General features: G+C 39.2%; 1 protein-coding gene across 3 annotated transcripts in view; it reads left to right on the top strand.

Moving 5' to 3' along the window:
• Nucleotides 1-53: 53 nt before the first annotated feature.
• Nucleotides 54-12927, top strand: part of ccdc93 (coiled-coil domain containing 93) — a 57694-nt gene continuing 44820 nt past the window's right edge. The window contains exons 1-5 of one of the 3 annotated variants that reach the window (XM_041201163.1): nt 54-181; nt 9457-9570; nt 9989-10083; nt 10672-10783; nt 11822-11920. In XM_041201163.1, the coding sequence (XP_041057097.1) occupies nt 98-181; nt 9457-9570; nt 9989-10083; nt 10672-10783; nt 11822-11920 (504 nt within the window). In that variant the 5' untranslated portion in view covers nt 54-97. Of the gene's footprint in view, nt 182-4170; nt 4277-9456; nt 9571-9988; nt 10084-10671; nt 10784-11821; nt 11921-12927 lie in introns of those variants that run through there. The other 2 variants (XM_041201164.1, XM_041201165.1) reach the window with 2 other exon arrangements.

Below are 12927 nucleotides of genomic sequence, written 5' to 3'. Positions count from 1 at the left end.
CGCCACTGAGTATACTCAGTGGAGTTAAAGGCTCACGCGACTCACTCTATCCCACAGTGCAGTGCGGTAGGAGGGTCACGTGGTATGACGGGGCGTGATGGCTGCTGCTTCGGTTTTCCATCGGCTCCGGACGGGTTCGAAACTGGGGCCGCAGTTTGACCAGGAGGGCAACATCATCGAGGTAACAGAGTCCCCCACCTCTTCCCTGTGATAAATTCCCCCCTTCAACAATGGGAGGGTCTCCAGGATTCAGGACGCGCTTTTGTTTTTGCTTTAGCTGAAGTCCACTCCCCGGACCATCTTGTTTTCTATGAGCTGTAGGGGTGACTGAGATGAAATCAGCCCGAAGAGGAAGGGCTGAAGCTGAATGCAGCGATCTGCTTGCCTGTTCACAACCTTTATTTGAAGTCCTAACTGGCCTCACTTCCTCCAGAGAGGAGGTGGTTACTATGGAGCCCGATGCTTCCCTTCCAGCCAGCCAGTCAGTCAGTTAAAGCAGGGTTCCTGCTGGGTTAATGTCAAGACAATCTGATGTTCCTCTGCGTTGGTCTGCTGGTCGTTTTTATTCACGTTAAAGAAGAGCCGTATAAATTAAAGCGGCCCAAAACTAACCTAAATGTAAAAGCAAAATACTGCAGATGCAAGGAACCTGAAATAAAAACACACAAAATGCTGGAAATACTCAGGTAGCACCTGCGGACACAAAAGTGGAGTTGACGTTTCAGGTCGAGACGACCTTTCTTCAAAACAGTTCTGATGAAAAACCAAAACTAACCCCACTGCCTGGTGCTCTCCCTATAGCCTTTTCTTTATTGCTTCATATATATTAATTGGTGATGTCTTTATCACTCACTGGTATAACATTACATATGTCACTACTCTGAGAAATTTATGCTTCCCTGTTGCACTTAATTATTTTTTAAAAATTGATTACCACCTGTTATGACTTAACTCAGTGGAAATAATATATTAGGACCTGAGATGATAATATACACTACTTAACTATATCACTTGTCTTTTTGATTCTGATAACTCAAAGCTATTCATAAGTATAGTTTCCCATTACTGGGTATTAGCCTGTGCTGTACATTCTGTCAGCTGGTGGCACTATTGCACTTGACAAAGTGCTGAAGTTAACTGAATACCAGACTTCTGTGGCCTTGTCTTTTTCAAAAATGCCCCTTATGGCCCCACTTTGTCTAACTTTTCATCTAGTGAGAGGACAAGATTTTGCAGCCACCAAGTGATGTTCTTGCGAATGTAGGGGATAGTAAGGGGGAGGTGGTAGCATAGTGGTATTGTCACTGGACTAGTAAACCAGGGTAATACTCTGGGGTCCTGGGTTGGAATCCCACCATGGCAGATGGTGAAATTTGAAATTAATAAAAATCTGGAATTAAATGTCTAATGGTGAACTTGAAATGACTGGTTGTTGTAAAAACCCAATGATTAACTAATGTCCTTTTAGGGGAGGAAATTTGCTGTCCTTACCTGATCCAGCCTACATGTGACTCCAGACCCACAGTCCAAAAGGAATGAAACTGGATGGACCACCCAGCATTGACCTAGGCATCTAGCCCTGTCGACCCTGCAGAGTCCTCCTTACTAACATCAGGGGGCTAGTACCAAACTGGGAGAATTGTCTCACAGACTAGTCAAGCAACAGCTTGACATAGTCATACTCTCGGAAACATCCTTAAAGACAACATCCCAGACACCACCATCCCTATCTCTGGCTATGTCCTGTCCTGCTGATTACCATGTGCTACCACCACTGCCCACCCTCCTGCCCCATCCTCAACTGATGAATCAGTACTCTATGTTGAACACCACTTGGAGGAAGCACTGAGGGTGACAAGGACACAGAATGTACTCTGGGTAAGGGACTTCAATGTCCATCATCGAGTGGCTCGGTAGCACCACTGCTGACCAAGCTGGCCAAGTCCTAAAAGACACAGCTGCTAGACTGGGTCTGCGGCAGGTGGTGAGGGAACCAACAAGATGGAAAAACATACTTGACCTCGTTGTCATCAACCTGTCTGCCATCTGTTGATGACAGCTCAATAGGAGTTACCATCATACAATCCTTGTGGAGACGAAGTCCCATCTTCACATTGAGGATACCCTTCATTGTGTTGTGTGGCACTACCACCATGCTCAATGGGATAGATTTAGAACAGATATTGCAAATCAAGACTGGGCAACTATGAGGTGCTGTCGGCCATCATAGCAGCAGAATTGCACTTAACCACAATCTGTAACCTCATAACCTAGCATATCCCCCCACACTACTGCCAAGCCAGGGGATCAACCCTGATTCAATGAAGAGTGCAGGAGGGCATGCCAGGAGCAGCATCAGGCATACCTAAAAATGAGGTATCAACCTGGTGAAGCTGCAACACAGGATGACTTACATGCCAAACGGGCTAAAAAGCGGCAAGTGATAGAGCTAAGCGATCCCACAACCAACAAATTAGATCTAAGCTCTGCAGTGTTGCCACATCCAGTTGTGAATGGTGGTGGACAAACAACTCATTGAGGAGGAGGCTCCACAAATATCCCCATACTCAGCGATGGGGGCCCCCAGCACATTAGTGCAAAAGATGAAGCTGGAGCATTCGCAACAATTAGGCAGAAGTGCTGAGTGGATGATCCATCTCGGCCTCCTCCAGAGAGCCCCACATCACAGATTCCAGTCATCTTCCAATTTGATTTGTTCCATGTGATTTCAAGAAACTGCTGAAGACACTGGATACTGCAAAGGCTATGGGCCCTGACAACATTCGAGCAATAGTCCTGAAGACTTGTGCTCCAGAACTTGCCGTGTCCCTAGCCAAACTACTCCAGTGCAGTGACAACACTGGCATCTACCCAACAATATGAAAAATTGCCCAAGCATATCCTGTACACACAAAGCAGGACAAATTCAGCCCAGCCAAATACAGCCCCATCAGTCGACTCTCTATTAATAAAGTGATGGAAGGGGTCATCAACAGTGCTGTCAAGCAGCACTTGCTCAGCAATAACCTGCTCAATGATGCTCAGTTTGTGTTCCACCAGGGTCAGCTCCTGACTTCATTACAGCCTTGGTTCAAGCATGGACAAAAGAGCTGAACTCCAGGTGTGTGAGAGATTGCCCTTGACATCAAGGTAGCATTTGACAAAGTGTGACATCAAGGCATCCTAGCAAAACTGGAACCAATGGGAATCAGGGAAAACTCTCCGCTGGTTGAAGCCATACTTGGCATGATGGGAAATGGTTGTTGGAAGTCAGTCATCTCAGTTCCAGGACATCACTGCAGTAGTTCCTCAGGGTATTGGCCTAGGCCTAACCATCTTCAGTTACTTCATCAATGACCTCCCTCCCTATCATAAGGTCAGAAGTGGAGATATGCGAACAATGTTCACCATTCACGACTCATACTGAAGCAGTCCATATCTAGGTTTTGCTGCATTCGGACAATAACCAGACTTTGGCTGATAAGTGGCGAGGAACATTGCCTGGTACTTTTGTAGCACAATGACCATCTCCAACAAGAGAGAATCTAACCATCACCCCTTGATATTCAGTGGCATTACTATCACAGAATCCCCCACCATCAACATCCTGGTGGGAACCATTGACCGGAAACTGAACGAGAGCAACCACATAAATACTGTGGCTATAACAGCAGGTCAGAGGCTAGGAATCCTGTGACGGGTAACTCAACCCTTGACATCCCACAGCCTGCTTGATTGGCATCCCATCCACAAACATTCATTCCCTCCACCACCACAGTGACAGCAACGTGTACCATCTACAGGCTGCACTGCAGAATCTCACCAAGGCTCCTTAGGCAGCACCTTCCAAACCCACAACCACTACCATCTAGAAGGAGAAGGCAGCACACCACCACCTGGAAGTTCCCCTCCAAGCCGTTTACCATCCTGACTTGGAAATATATCGCTGTCCCTTCACTGTCGCTGGGTCAAAATCACAGAACTCACTCCCTAACAGTACTGGGTGTACTGACACCTCATGGACTGCAGCAATTCAAGAAGGCAGTTTACCACCACCTTCTAAGGTCAATTAGGGATGGGTAATAAATGCTAGCCTAGCCAGTGACACCCACACCTCATGAATTAATTTTTAAAAAACTGCCCATTCCTAATTGCCTTTCAGAAGGTGGTAGTGAGCTGCCTGGATGAGCAGCGGATGACCTAAGTTTTATGGAGGGTAGAATGTGGGAGACCAGCCACGAATGCGTTGGAATTGTGGAGTCTATGTTATGACCAGGTGAGAAGGGTTGAACTGGCTGCACTCTATTCTGCCTCCTCGGGTGGTCGCAACAAAGGCTTAAGTTTCTTTCTCTCAAAGCTATGCCTTTTCCAAATCAGAATGTATTTAACTATTTATGCAGAGAGCAAAAATGAGCCAATCAAACAAGGTTTTCATGAGTTAAAGGAATAAACTTATGAACCACTAATCCGGAAGGTGCAGTTATTACGAAATCTTGGATCACTGGTAGATTTCTTGTTGAGTTGTCTCCCAACTGAGCTATACATTTGTTCTGAGAGAAAGCTATCAGCCTGTCTCTTGTCCTGAAGTCTTTTTTGCAATTTCTCTGCAGTGGCTGCAGCCTGGCCTGTTATACTTCATCTATTGTGTGTTTCCAAGAGGTTTTGGGTGGATCTGTCTGTAGCAATTGTTTCAATATCCAGCACTTGCATTTTAACATCTCTCACTTAGACAGTGACAAGTTTCAATGGGTCTTTGAATGATGGGAAATGTCTCTCTCTCCCACTCCCCTTAGACTGACTTGTTTATTTTTCGCCTCCACTTTGGAAGATGGCCTTGCATTTTTAAATAAGTTGTTCTGTCTCATTTCAAATTGCAAAATTTTCAGTCAGCTGAAAGATCATATTTTCAAAAATAATGGAACATATCCTCATGACATCTGGAAGAAGCAAAGGCATGGATGAGGGTTTCAGCAGCTGATGAACTGAGACACGGGTGAAGTTGAGCGATGCTACATGGGTGGTCTTAATGATGGTGTGAATATAGGTCAGAAGCTCAACTCGGGATCAAGGTTGCAAACAGACTGTCATGGAATTATCTCAGTTGAACTACGAGAAATTTACCCCTGGTTCTGAGAAGGAATCAGCTGATACTCAGTTGGGTAGTAGTGGTAATAGGTGGCTTATGGTTTTGAGAACATGATCTGTGGTTTATTATTATTATTACATTATTCCTTTGTCACTTATGGACTGTAATTGTGATCGCAAGTGTAGTTGTGTTATAGCAGCCCAAGCACCTGCACTAAGACCATCAGTTTTCCAATTGAAAGGCTTAAGTTCCTGATTGAGGCAAGGCTCAGTTCCTTGAGGTAATTGTTTAATTTGTGTTTCTTCCTAAAATAGGATACATCTTTTGTGCCTCAACATAAGCAAGCAGTTATATTCAAAATATTTTTCTCATGTTTTATTAAATAATCCATTAAAGTATTTCTAGCACCCTTTGTTCAGGAGATTGCCCTTTTATTTTATTACCCAATGGTGCTAATAGTACTGGTTATTGCTGTCTGTAAAAGGTTTCTGATTCCAAATATTGTTCACTGCAGTCTAATGCTGGGCCAACGTTCAATTATGCCTATGTTCTTTAGTGCTGTACCTGGCTTAATTCATGGACTTGATTTTAAAATATCTTCAGGTATGACCCACACTCTGGATTGATGACAATCTGCATCTCCCACAATAACTTATATTCCCAGTCCTCTTTAATTTTTATTCACTTTCACTATTTGGGTTTTTCTCATTTTTTGCTGCTATTTTTTTTTCTCTATAGCTTGCTGTCTCCTTTTAACTCTTGCTTTGTCTTTCTTTAAACACAGCTCTACTTATAAACTTTTTAGCCCCACTTTGGGGCTCTTTCACTTCCATTCTATTATTTTTAAGTAGAACTTATTTTCTTTAAATGCCTCTGTTTCCTTTTTAAGGTCTGCTCCCAGTATTTGATTTGTCTTTAGTCTTCTTCCCAGTTTGGCAAGTTTTCTTTTCTCCTAAGTTTTAATATTGCACTCCCTCCCCTTCTCTCCACCGCCCCCCCCCCCCCCCCCCCCCCCCCCCCCAGCACTTGTTACTAATGCTTTTTAATGTCTCATCCACTCTCTAACTTCCCACCTGTTGTCACATTGTCTTTTTGGTTCAGCTTGTTCCATCGCAAATTCCCAAGTCAATTTTTCTGGCTTTTGCCGATATAAACTTGTTGCTTCCCGTGTATCTGGACACTCAATTTTCTCAGTGCTTTTCACCTGCAGGTTTTTTCCCTAATTTGAAATTTCAAGAGTTTAAACACCAAGTTAAATAAAAATTGCAATAACACAATTAAGCTAATCTTTTGAATTGTTTTTGTCTTTTAACACTTTCATTAAAGTATTATTTGAAGATCTATTCTTCGCAAAAGTCTTGAATTAACATTTTTTGCCCTGAGTTGTGACAGCTGTATTTGGATAATGTGGCCTTAGCATGTACAGTGTACCCATTTGCCAAAAATGCATCAGTGCTGTTCAGCCAAGTTATATTGATTGGCATTTCTGGTGAAGTTTATTAAATTAATTGAATTAAAGATAGAGGATCTTCAAATAATATTTTAATGAAAGCATTAGTTTTAGTCAGCATTTGAAGCCAGCTTTGGTTGGCTTCTAGTTATGAAACTGAATATACTAATGTAAATGCTAAACTTGAGCACTTACAGAAAGTGTAAATTGTTAGTTTTCTTGTGCTTATGGGTGACCAGGGAGTTCACTCCAGAGGTTTCTGCAAGCCCTTTTGTAAAATACATTATGTGCTTAGCTGGAACTAGTCAGAATCCTAAAAGGAACTACATAACCTTGATGGAGAAATTTAGTAATATGTCGGTAATAAAATAACACATTTGTTTCATTCATAAACCATTGAACAATTTAGTCACCTTGTGTGTTAGACCATAATATCAGGCCAGCAGTAAACTTTGTAATGGCCAACTGAAGCAAATCAAATATTCCAGCAGTTGACAAAGATGAACTACGATGATTAGGTGTTGTAAATGATGATTCTTCAAATTGCCCCTCATTTTTTACTACTCCGCATTAAGCAGTCGGTGGAAGCAATCAATTTAATGTAAATTACTGTGGCTTATGGTGTCAACTGATAAACTTGGGAAGTGCATCCCTTGAGACAGAAATTAAAAACTTCCAAATGCCTGTTTCCTGGCTTAAAATTACAGACAAAAATAATTGTTTACTTCAATTTTTTAAATTTTTATTGATCACGTTGGAGACGATTTTAGAAAGTTCTACTTCAAAGCTCCTCATTTGCTGTGATGTAGCTGGGAATTCATTGTTGGAATTGTTTCTGGAAAAGGGGAAGTAAAGTTAATGATTTTTTTTATATACAAGTTGAAGCTCACTCACCCTGTTGCTTTGCTAGTGACAATTGAGGAGAGTCTTCTGCTTAAAATTAGTACACTCTTGTCACCCTGCTATTGAGGCTGGGCAATAGAGAACCTCAACAGGAATGCTTACCATCAAGTGACTCTTTCAAACCTCTTCTCCCAAAGTGTTATAATCTGCTTTGGAGCAATGACAGTCTTCTGCATCCTATTGGGACTAATTTACAAATGCTTATCTTTTGGTTCATAAGAGTGCCTTGGGACCCTGGTGGCTTTGCAGTTGACTGTATCAAAGCAAAGAGGTTAACGTATTGCTTAATAACCCCACAAAAAGTCATTGGTTTTGTGTTTTGTTTCTTGCATTTTCCCAATGAGAGTTGAATTCACCTGTCTAAATAATCAGTAGGGAAAAATGCTTTGCTGAAGTATTGGAGAAAATGTCCAAGAACTATTCAGGTACAGAATGTCTGCAACGATCTTAACATATATAAAATTAAATGATTCAGTTCGTTGTGGTTGTGACAGATTAAGGGTATTCCTTAAATTCATCAAAGGAAAGCTTCCACAATATGATCATTTTAGCCTTGATAGATTTCTTAACGGTGCTTTAAGTTTGAAGAACAAGATCCATTCAACCTTTCAGTTTTCCAGTAAAGGATTACTTCTACCAGCTGCATAATTTGTAGTCATATCCATTTGAAAATATGAGCATACGAATGATATTTCCGATCTTCAGATAGCGTCATTTTTAATTCCTTACGAAACAAAATATTTTTCCTGAACAGGATTTGACCTAGAGGACCAAAGCTGCTGAGGCTTTCTGATGAGTTTCTCTTGTTCAGAAGTTTCTCCGGATTTCCAGGAAATGTCCCCAAATAAAGTTTTTCTTCACATAGACGAGCTTGACTATGCACTGCCTTGCTCGTGTGGCAGCCATGTATTCAGAAGATTTGCTTTGATCTCTTGCCTTAGAACAGGCTAATGCTCTCCGATTCTTTGGGAACTCTTTACAGAGGCCAAGCACTGCAAATGTGTGAGAGTCATGTAAAATACAAATTTGTTTTTTCTGTTTCCCAACAGTAAGTCTGAGATCTTTGCAAAGGTCAGAAAGGTAGCCACAATTTTATATACAGGACAATTGAGAATCAGGCTAAGGCATTTTTTGTTTTTTTTTTCACATTTTGACACCTCTTCTGACATTTGTATTCCGACAGCATGTATTTCCTTCCAGTTGCTCAGATAATTTGGCTCGTACAACTGGCCTGACCTTAGAATTGTCCTTTGATCCACAGCTAATGTATGGTGATATTATGACGTGTTAAATACTGGTGAGAACATAGTTTACAGGCAATTGCTAACTTAAGTCTTATTTCTTGGCTTTCTTTCTCTCTCTCTCCTTTCTCTTTCCTCCCCCCTGCCTCCCCCCAAAAAAAAATTTCCTTCCCAATTTCACTCTCTAGTTTGCTCCCCAATTGATTCATTTATGGTACAGTTTCATGAGCTCTTTCAGTGCTGCACAAGTGGCAAGATTTTGACAGGAGAATGGAGTAGTGGGAAAAAAGAGGATCGTAACCAAGGCTGATTTTTATCTTTGTTTAATACCTATATCTGCATATTCCAGGCATGGGTGCTGAAAATGTCTCTGTCCAACCATTTGTATTACCTCTATCACTTATCCAGACTGCGATCAGCTGACTCAGCACAGACTGAAAGTTAAACCTGGTTACATGGTACAACTTCTAATAGCATAATTTTTTTAGGCCATCGGGGCGAATGAGTTTTTTTGTCCCTTCCTTCTAATTGAACAGGCCATTGCACAATAGTTTTATTATTGACACAGTTAGTAAAGACCAGGGTTCAGGATGCTTGGGTAATTTAAATCTTAATATTTCTAAACCAGGTAATATTTGAGTGATTGTATATACAAGCTTAATGTTACATACATGCCTGAATTTTTAAAGTTTGCATTAATTGTGACCAAATGTTAAATATTTGCCAAATGCAATTCTTGTGATAGTCAGTGAATATCGTAATTTTTCTATTTAAAGGTTGAAACTCGTGAAGATGAGGAACAAAGTGTCAAATTGACAGAAATTTTGGAATTGCTGGTTGCTGCTGGATACTTCAGAGCAAGAATTAAAGGATTGTCACCATTTGACAAGGTGAGAACTACAAATCCAATTTGACTAATAAATATTTTTCATTAATGTTATTCTGTGGCTACTAATTTTTTAAAAATGCGTGTTGGAATGGTGTAAGAATTAAACCTGACTTTTATGCCAGACAGCCACATTATCATGAAATTTAGAGATCATGATTTAAGTAATGAAGTGACAGCTTGTACAGGAGAAAGTTGGAACCACAATTTAAAAAAAAAGTGGAAGATTAGGTACCTTGTCGCCTAGTTTCTGTTCAGCTGTTGTCACTTCATAGATTTTTGCATGATGGACAGAAACATAAAGTGGCATAAAATTCTTTCATTTCAAATGATTAATGTTGCTTTTTAAATCGGTTTAAAACAACAGTTTGCTATTGTTCGTTTTAAAACTTTAGTAAAAAAGACTCCCATTTTCTTCACAGGTAGTGGGTGGCATGACATGGTGTATTACAACATGCAACTTTGATATTGATGTTGATTTACTTTTTCAAGAAAATTCTACAATTGGTCAGAAAATGTAAGTTGCTTGAAATATTTTTGATAATCTATATGGTTGAATGGAATGTAATAGTTGAAGTTTAAAATGTAATGACTAATGATCACTTGCCTTACTATTCCATCTTTAACATAAAATGCCCCAAAATGCTTTGCTGAGGTGAGAATGCACCAAGTAATACAGGAAGAATCAAGAGTTGACTGAAAGTATACTTGCTGGTGAGGCTTTGGTACTTTAAAGGTATGGCAGGATGAAGTAAAGGGGATAAGTTAAGGAATGGACTTAAAGGTAGGACCTGTCAACTATTGAGAAATGCTGGAACAGGATTGGTCAACATTAGGGGGCTGTAGCTGAGAATATAGGGCTTCAGGAGATCACATTTCACTTTTGAACATTGAAAGACTGCATGAGATATTTTAACATGAGTGGCCATAATTCCTTTGTGGGTTTTTAATTTTGAACTATGCAGTCACCTTACAGCAAGGATTCCCACTCCCCTGTCACGTGAAATAACCTGGATGTTACAGGAAGGATTTTTTTTTTAGTTTTTAATACCATCCAATAAAATGTTTTAACTCATCTGAAAGTATTACATTTTTTACATATTAGAGCATTGACAGAGAAAATTGTGTCTGTTTTGCCAATTATGAAGTGCCCTCATCGCTTAGAACCACATCAAATCCAGGGTTTGGATTTCATACACACATTCCCTGTTGTACAGGTAAGGATTTTGTTTCTGAACAACTGTCAAATAGCAATAAAAATAATTTGAATCTATTTATTAACATCTGATGGACTTAAACTGGATATCATTTTTTAGAATATCATAGCATTCTTGTAGCTTTTCCAATAATTCAGAATATGTGGCTAGCTCAATGTTTGGCATCATGTAACCATTACTACCATTTCCCATACAAACGTACTTGGCTCCTTTTAAAGATTAACAGCCATTTTCGGAGGAAAATTTCAAGCAAATCACAATTGATTCATGTTTAACATGGATCAGATAGGTATGAAATTGTGATTGGCTCAAGCTATCTCAAATTAAAAGCCCTTTTATGTACTAATCAGGTAGCAAAAGCTATCAATCAGTAAGCAACCAGCACGTAAGGGAACACATGCTTTTCTTTTCCAGAGCTATCTTTCGCAGTTGATTAAATCACTCAATTTTGTTTCAGTTTCCATCATTGGCCATGTTGCCTTGGGCCACTACTATTGTACGTTTGAAAATTACATTTATTAAAAAGATTTGCAAAACCTTGAAAGTAAATCCTAAATTATATCATGTGATGCCATCTTTATCAGAACAAAAAGAAACCTCTCATTTGTTCAGGTTAATTTTGGGAAGATAGTTTTTGTATCAACTTGGAGGGTTTTTCACAACTAGCTTTTCACTTGCCTTAATGAGTTGTTTTCTCACCCGAGGATGGTAAAGCAATTTTATTCTTCAGGACACCATTGTAAAAGCCCATATTCTCTTAGTGTGTGAAAATCTGTGGGTAAGTTCAATATCAGCAGCAAGACATAATTATTTTCACTTTTTAAGGAACCACAAGCTTTAGGCTAGTTTTTTTTTTTTGCATTCTCCCCAATTCCCCCACTTTATTAGAACAATTATTTTGAAGCCAGACTTTGTATCTGAAACTTTTCAGGTGACTGTTGTTAAGTTTTCTTTTGTGATTTTATTTGTGATCTTGAGTAGATTTTAGGGCAAACTAGAAACAAGTAACACTTCATCTCTATTATTTCTGCTTTTAAGTGGTTGGTAAAACGTGCAATTGAGACCAGAGAAGAGATGGGAGATTATATTCGATCATTTTCAGTATCTCAATTTCAGAAAACTCATAGTCTACTTGAGGTGAGTTTCCCAGTATATTTAAATTAAAAAGTATTGTTAATGTGGGATGTACAGTGTGAGGCTTGTCTATAAGCAACTTATGAAAATATTTATGTAAAGTTGTAATTTGCTTTGATTATTTCCCGATTTAAGTTCTGATACTTGACTAGGAAATTTAAATAGCAGCAATTGATGGAGACAATTCAAATAAATTTGAATTTTGGGACTCTAATCTTTTAATAAATGTACTGAATTTTCAATTTGTCACTTTTTAATTACAGTCACAATTATATTGGTTTGTCTTGTCTGAATGAAGTTGATTCTGGTGGTGTTGAGCTTGGGTCTCAGGATAATTCTATGCCCAACAGTATTGCTTTGATCAAGAATAAAGTTTACCTTGCAACTTAAGAAAAATAGTTACCTAGATTTCTAAAATTTAGTGTGTTTAATTTAGACTTTCTATACTTGTTAAATGACTGTGTTTAAAATCAAGAAGTCCAGCAACAATAATGTTAGGATGTAGGGGTATCGACAATCAGTAGTAGAGAATATAGTGAATGCTGCAAATTATAACTAATAGATGGGTGAGAATCTGACAGTTAAATTATTGAACCTATATGTAATCATGTATATTAACTTTTGAAGTGTTATTTTAATCAATTCTGTAAAGAGCTCCTAACCTGACCATACAGTTTTGATGAAGGACCTCAATCCAAGATACAAGATTTATCTAAATGATAGAGCTAAGTTATGTGTATCTTCAGTAGTTTTGCTAGTGAATCAGTTTGGAGTGAATCAATTATAAACTATACTGGGAAGAAACTTATACACACTAGAACCTCGCTATAATGGGGTCCATATTTGCGACTATGTGATATGATGAAATACTTTCAAAGTGTTACAATCTCCATAGAGACTTTCAACTTTTAAAAAGCGATTTGAACTTCCAGTTGATAGCTCAAAGAATAACACAACACAATTTCACATTTTAAAACTTTTAATGTAACAAATGGCTGAAAACACTATTG

The sequence above is a fragment of the Carcharodon carcharias genome, chromosome 12 (genome assembly GCF_017639515.1).
Source record: "Carcharodon carcharias isolate sCarCar2 chromosome 12, sCarCar2.pri, whole genome shotgun sequence".
Taxonomy (NCBI): Eukaryota; Metazoa; Chordata; class Chondrichthyes; order Lamniformes; family Lamnidae; genus Carcharodon; species Carcharodon carcharias.
The sequence above is the reverse complement of the archived record's forward strand: the minus strand, read 5'-3'. Positions and strand labels throughout refer to the sequence as shown.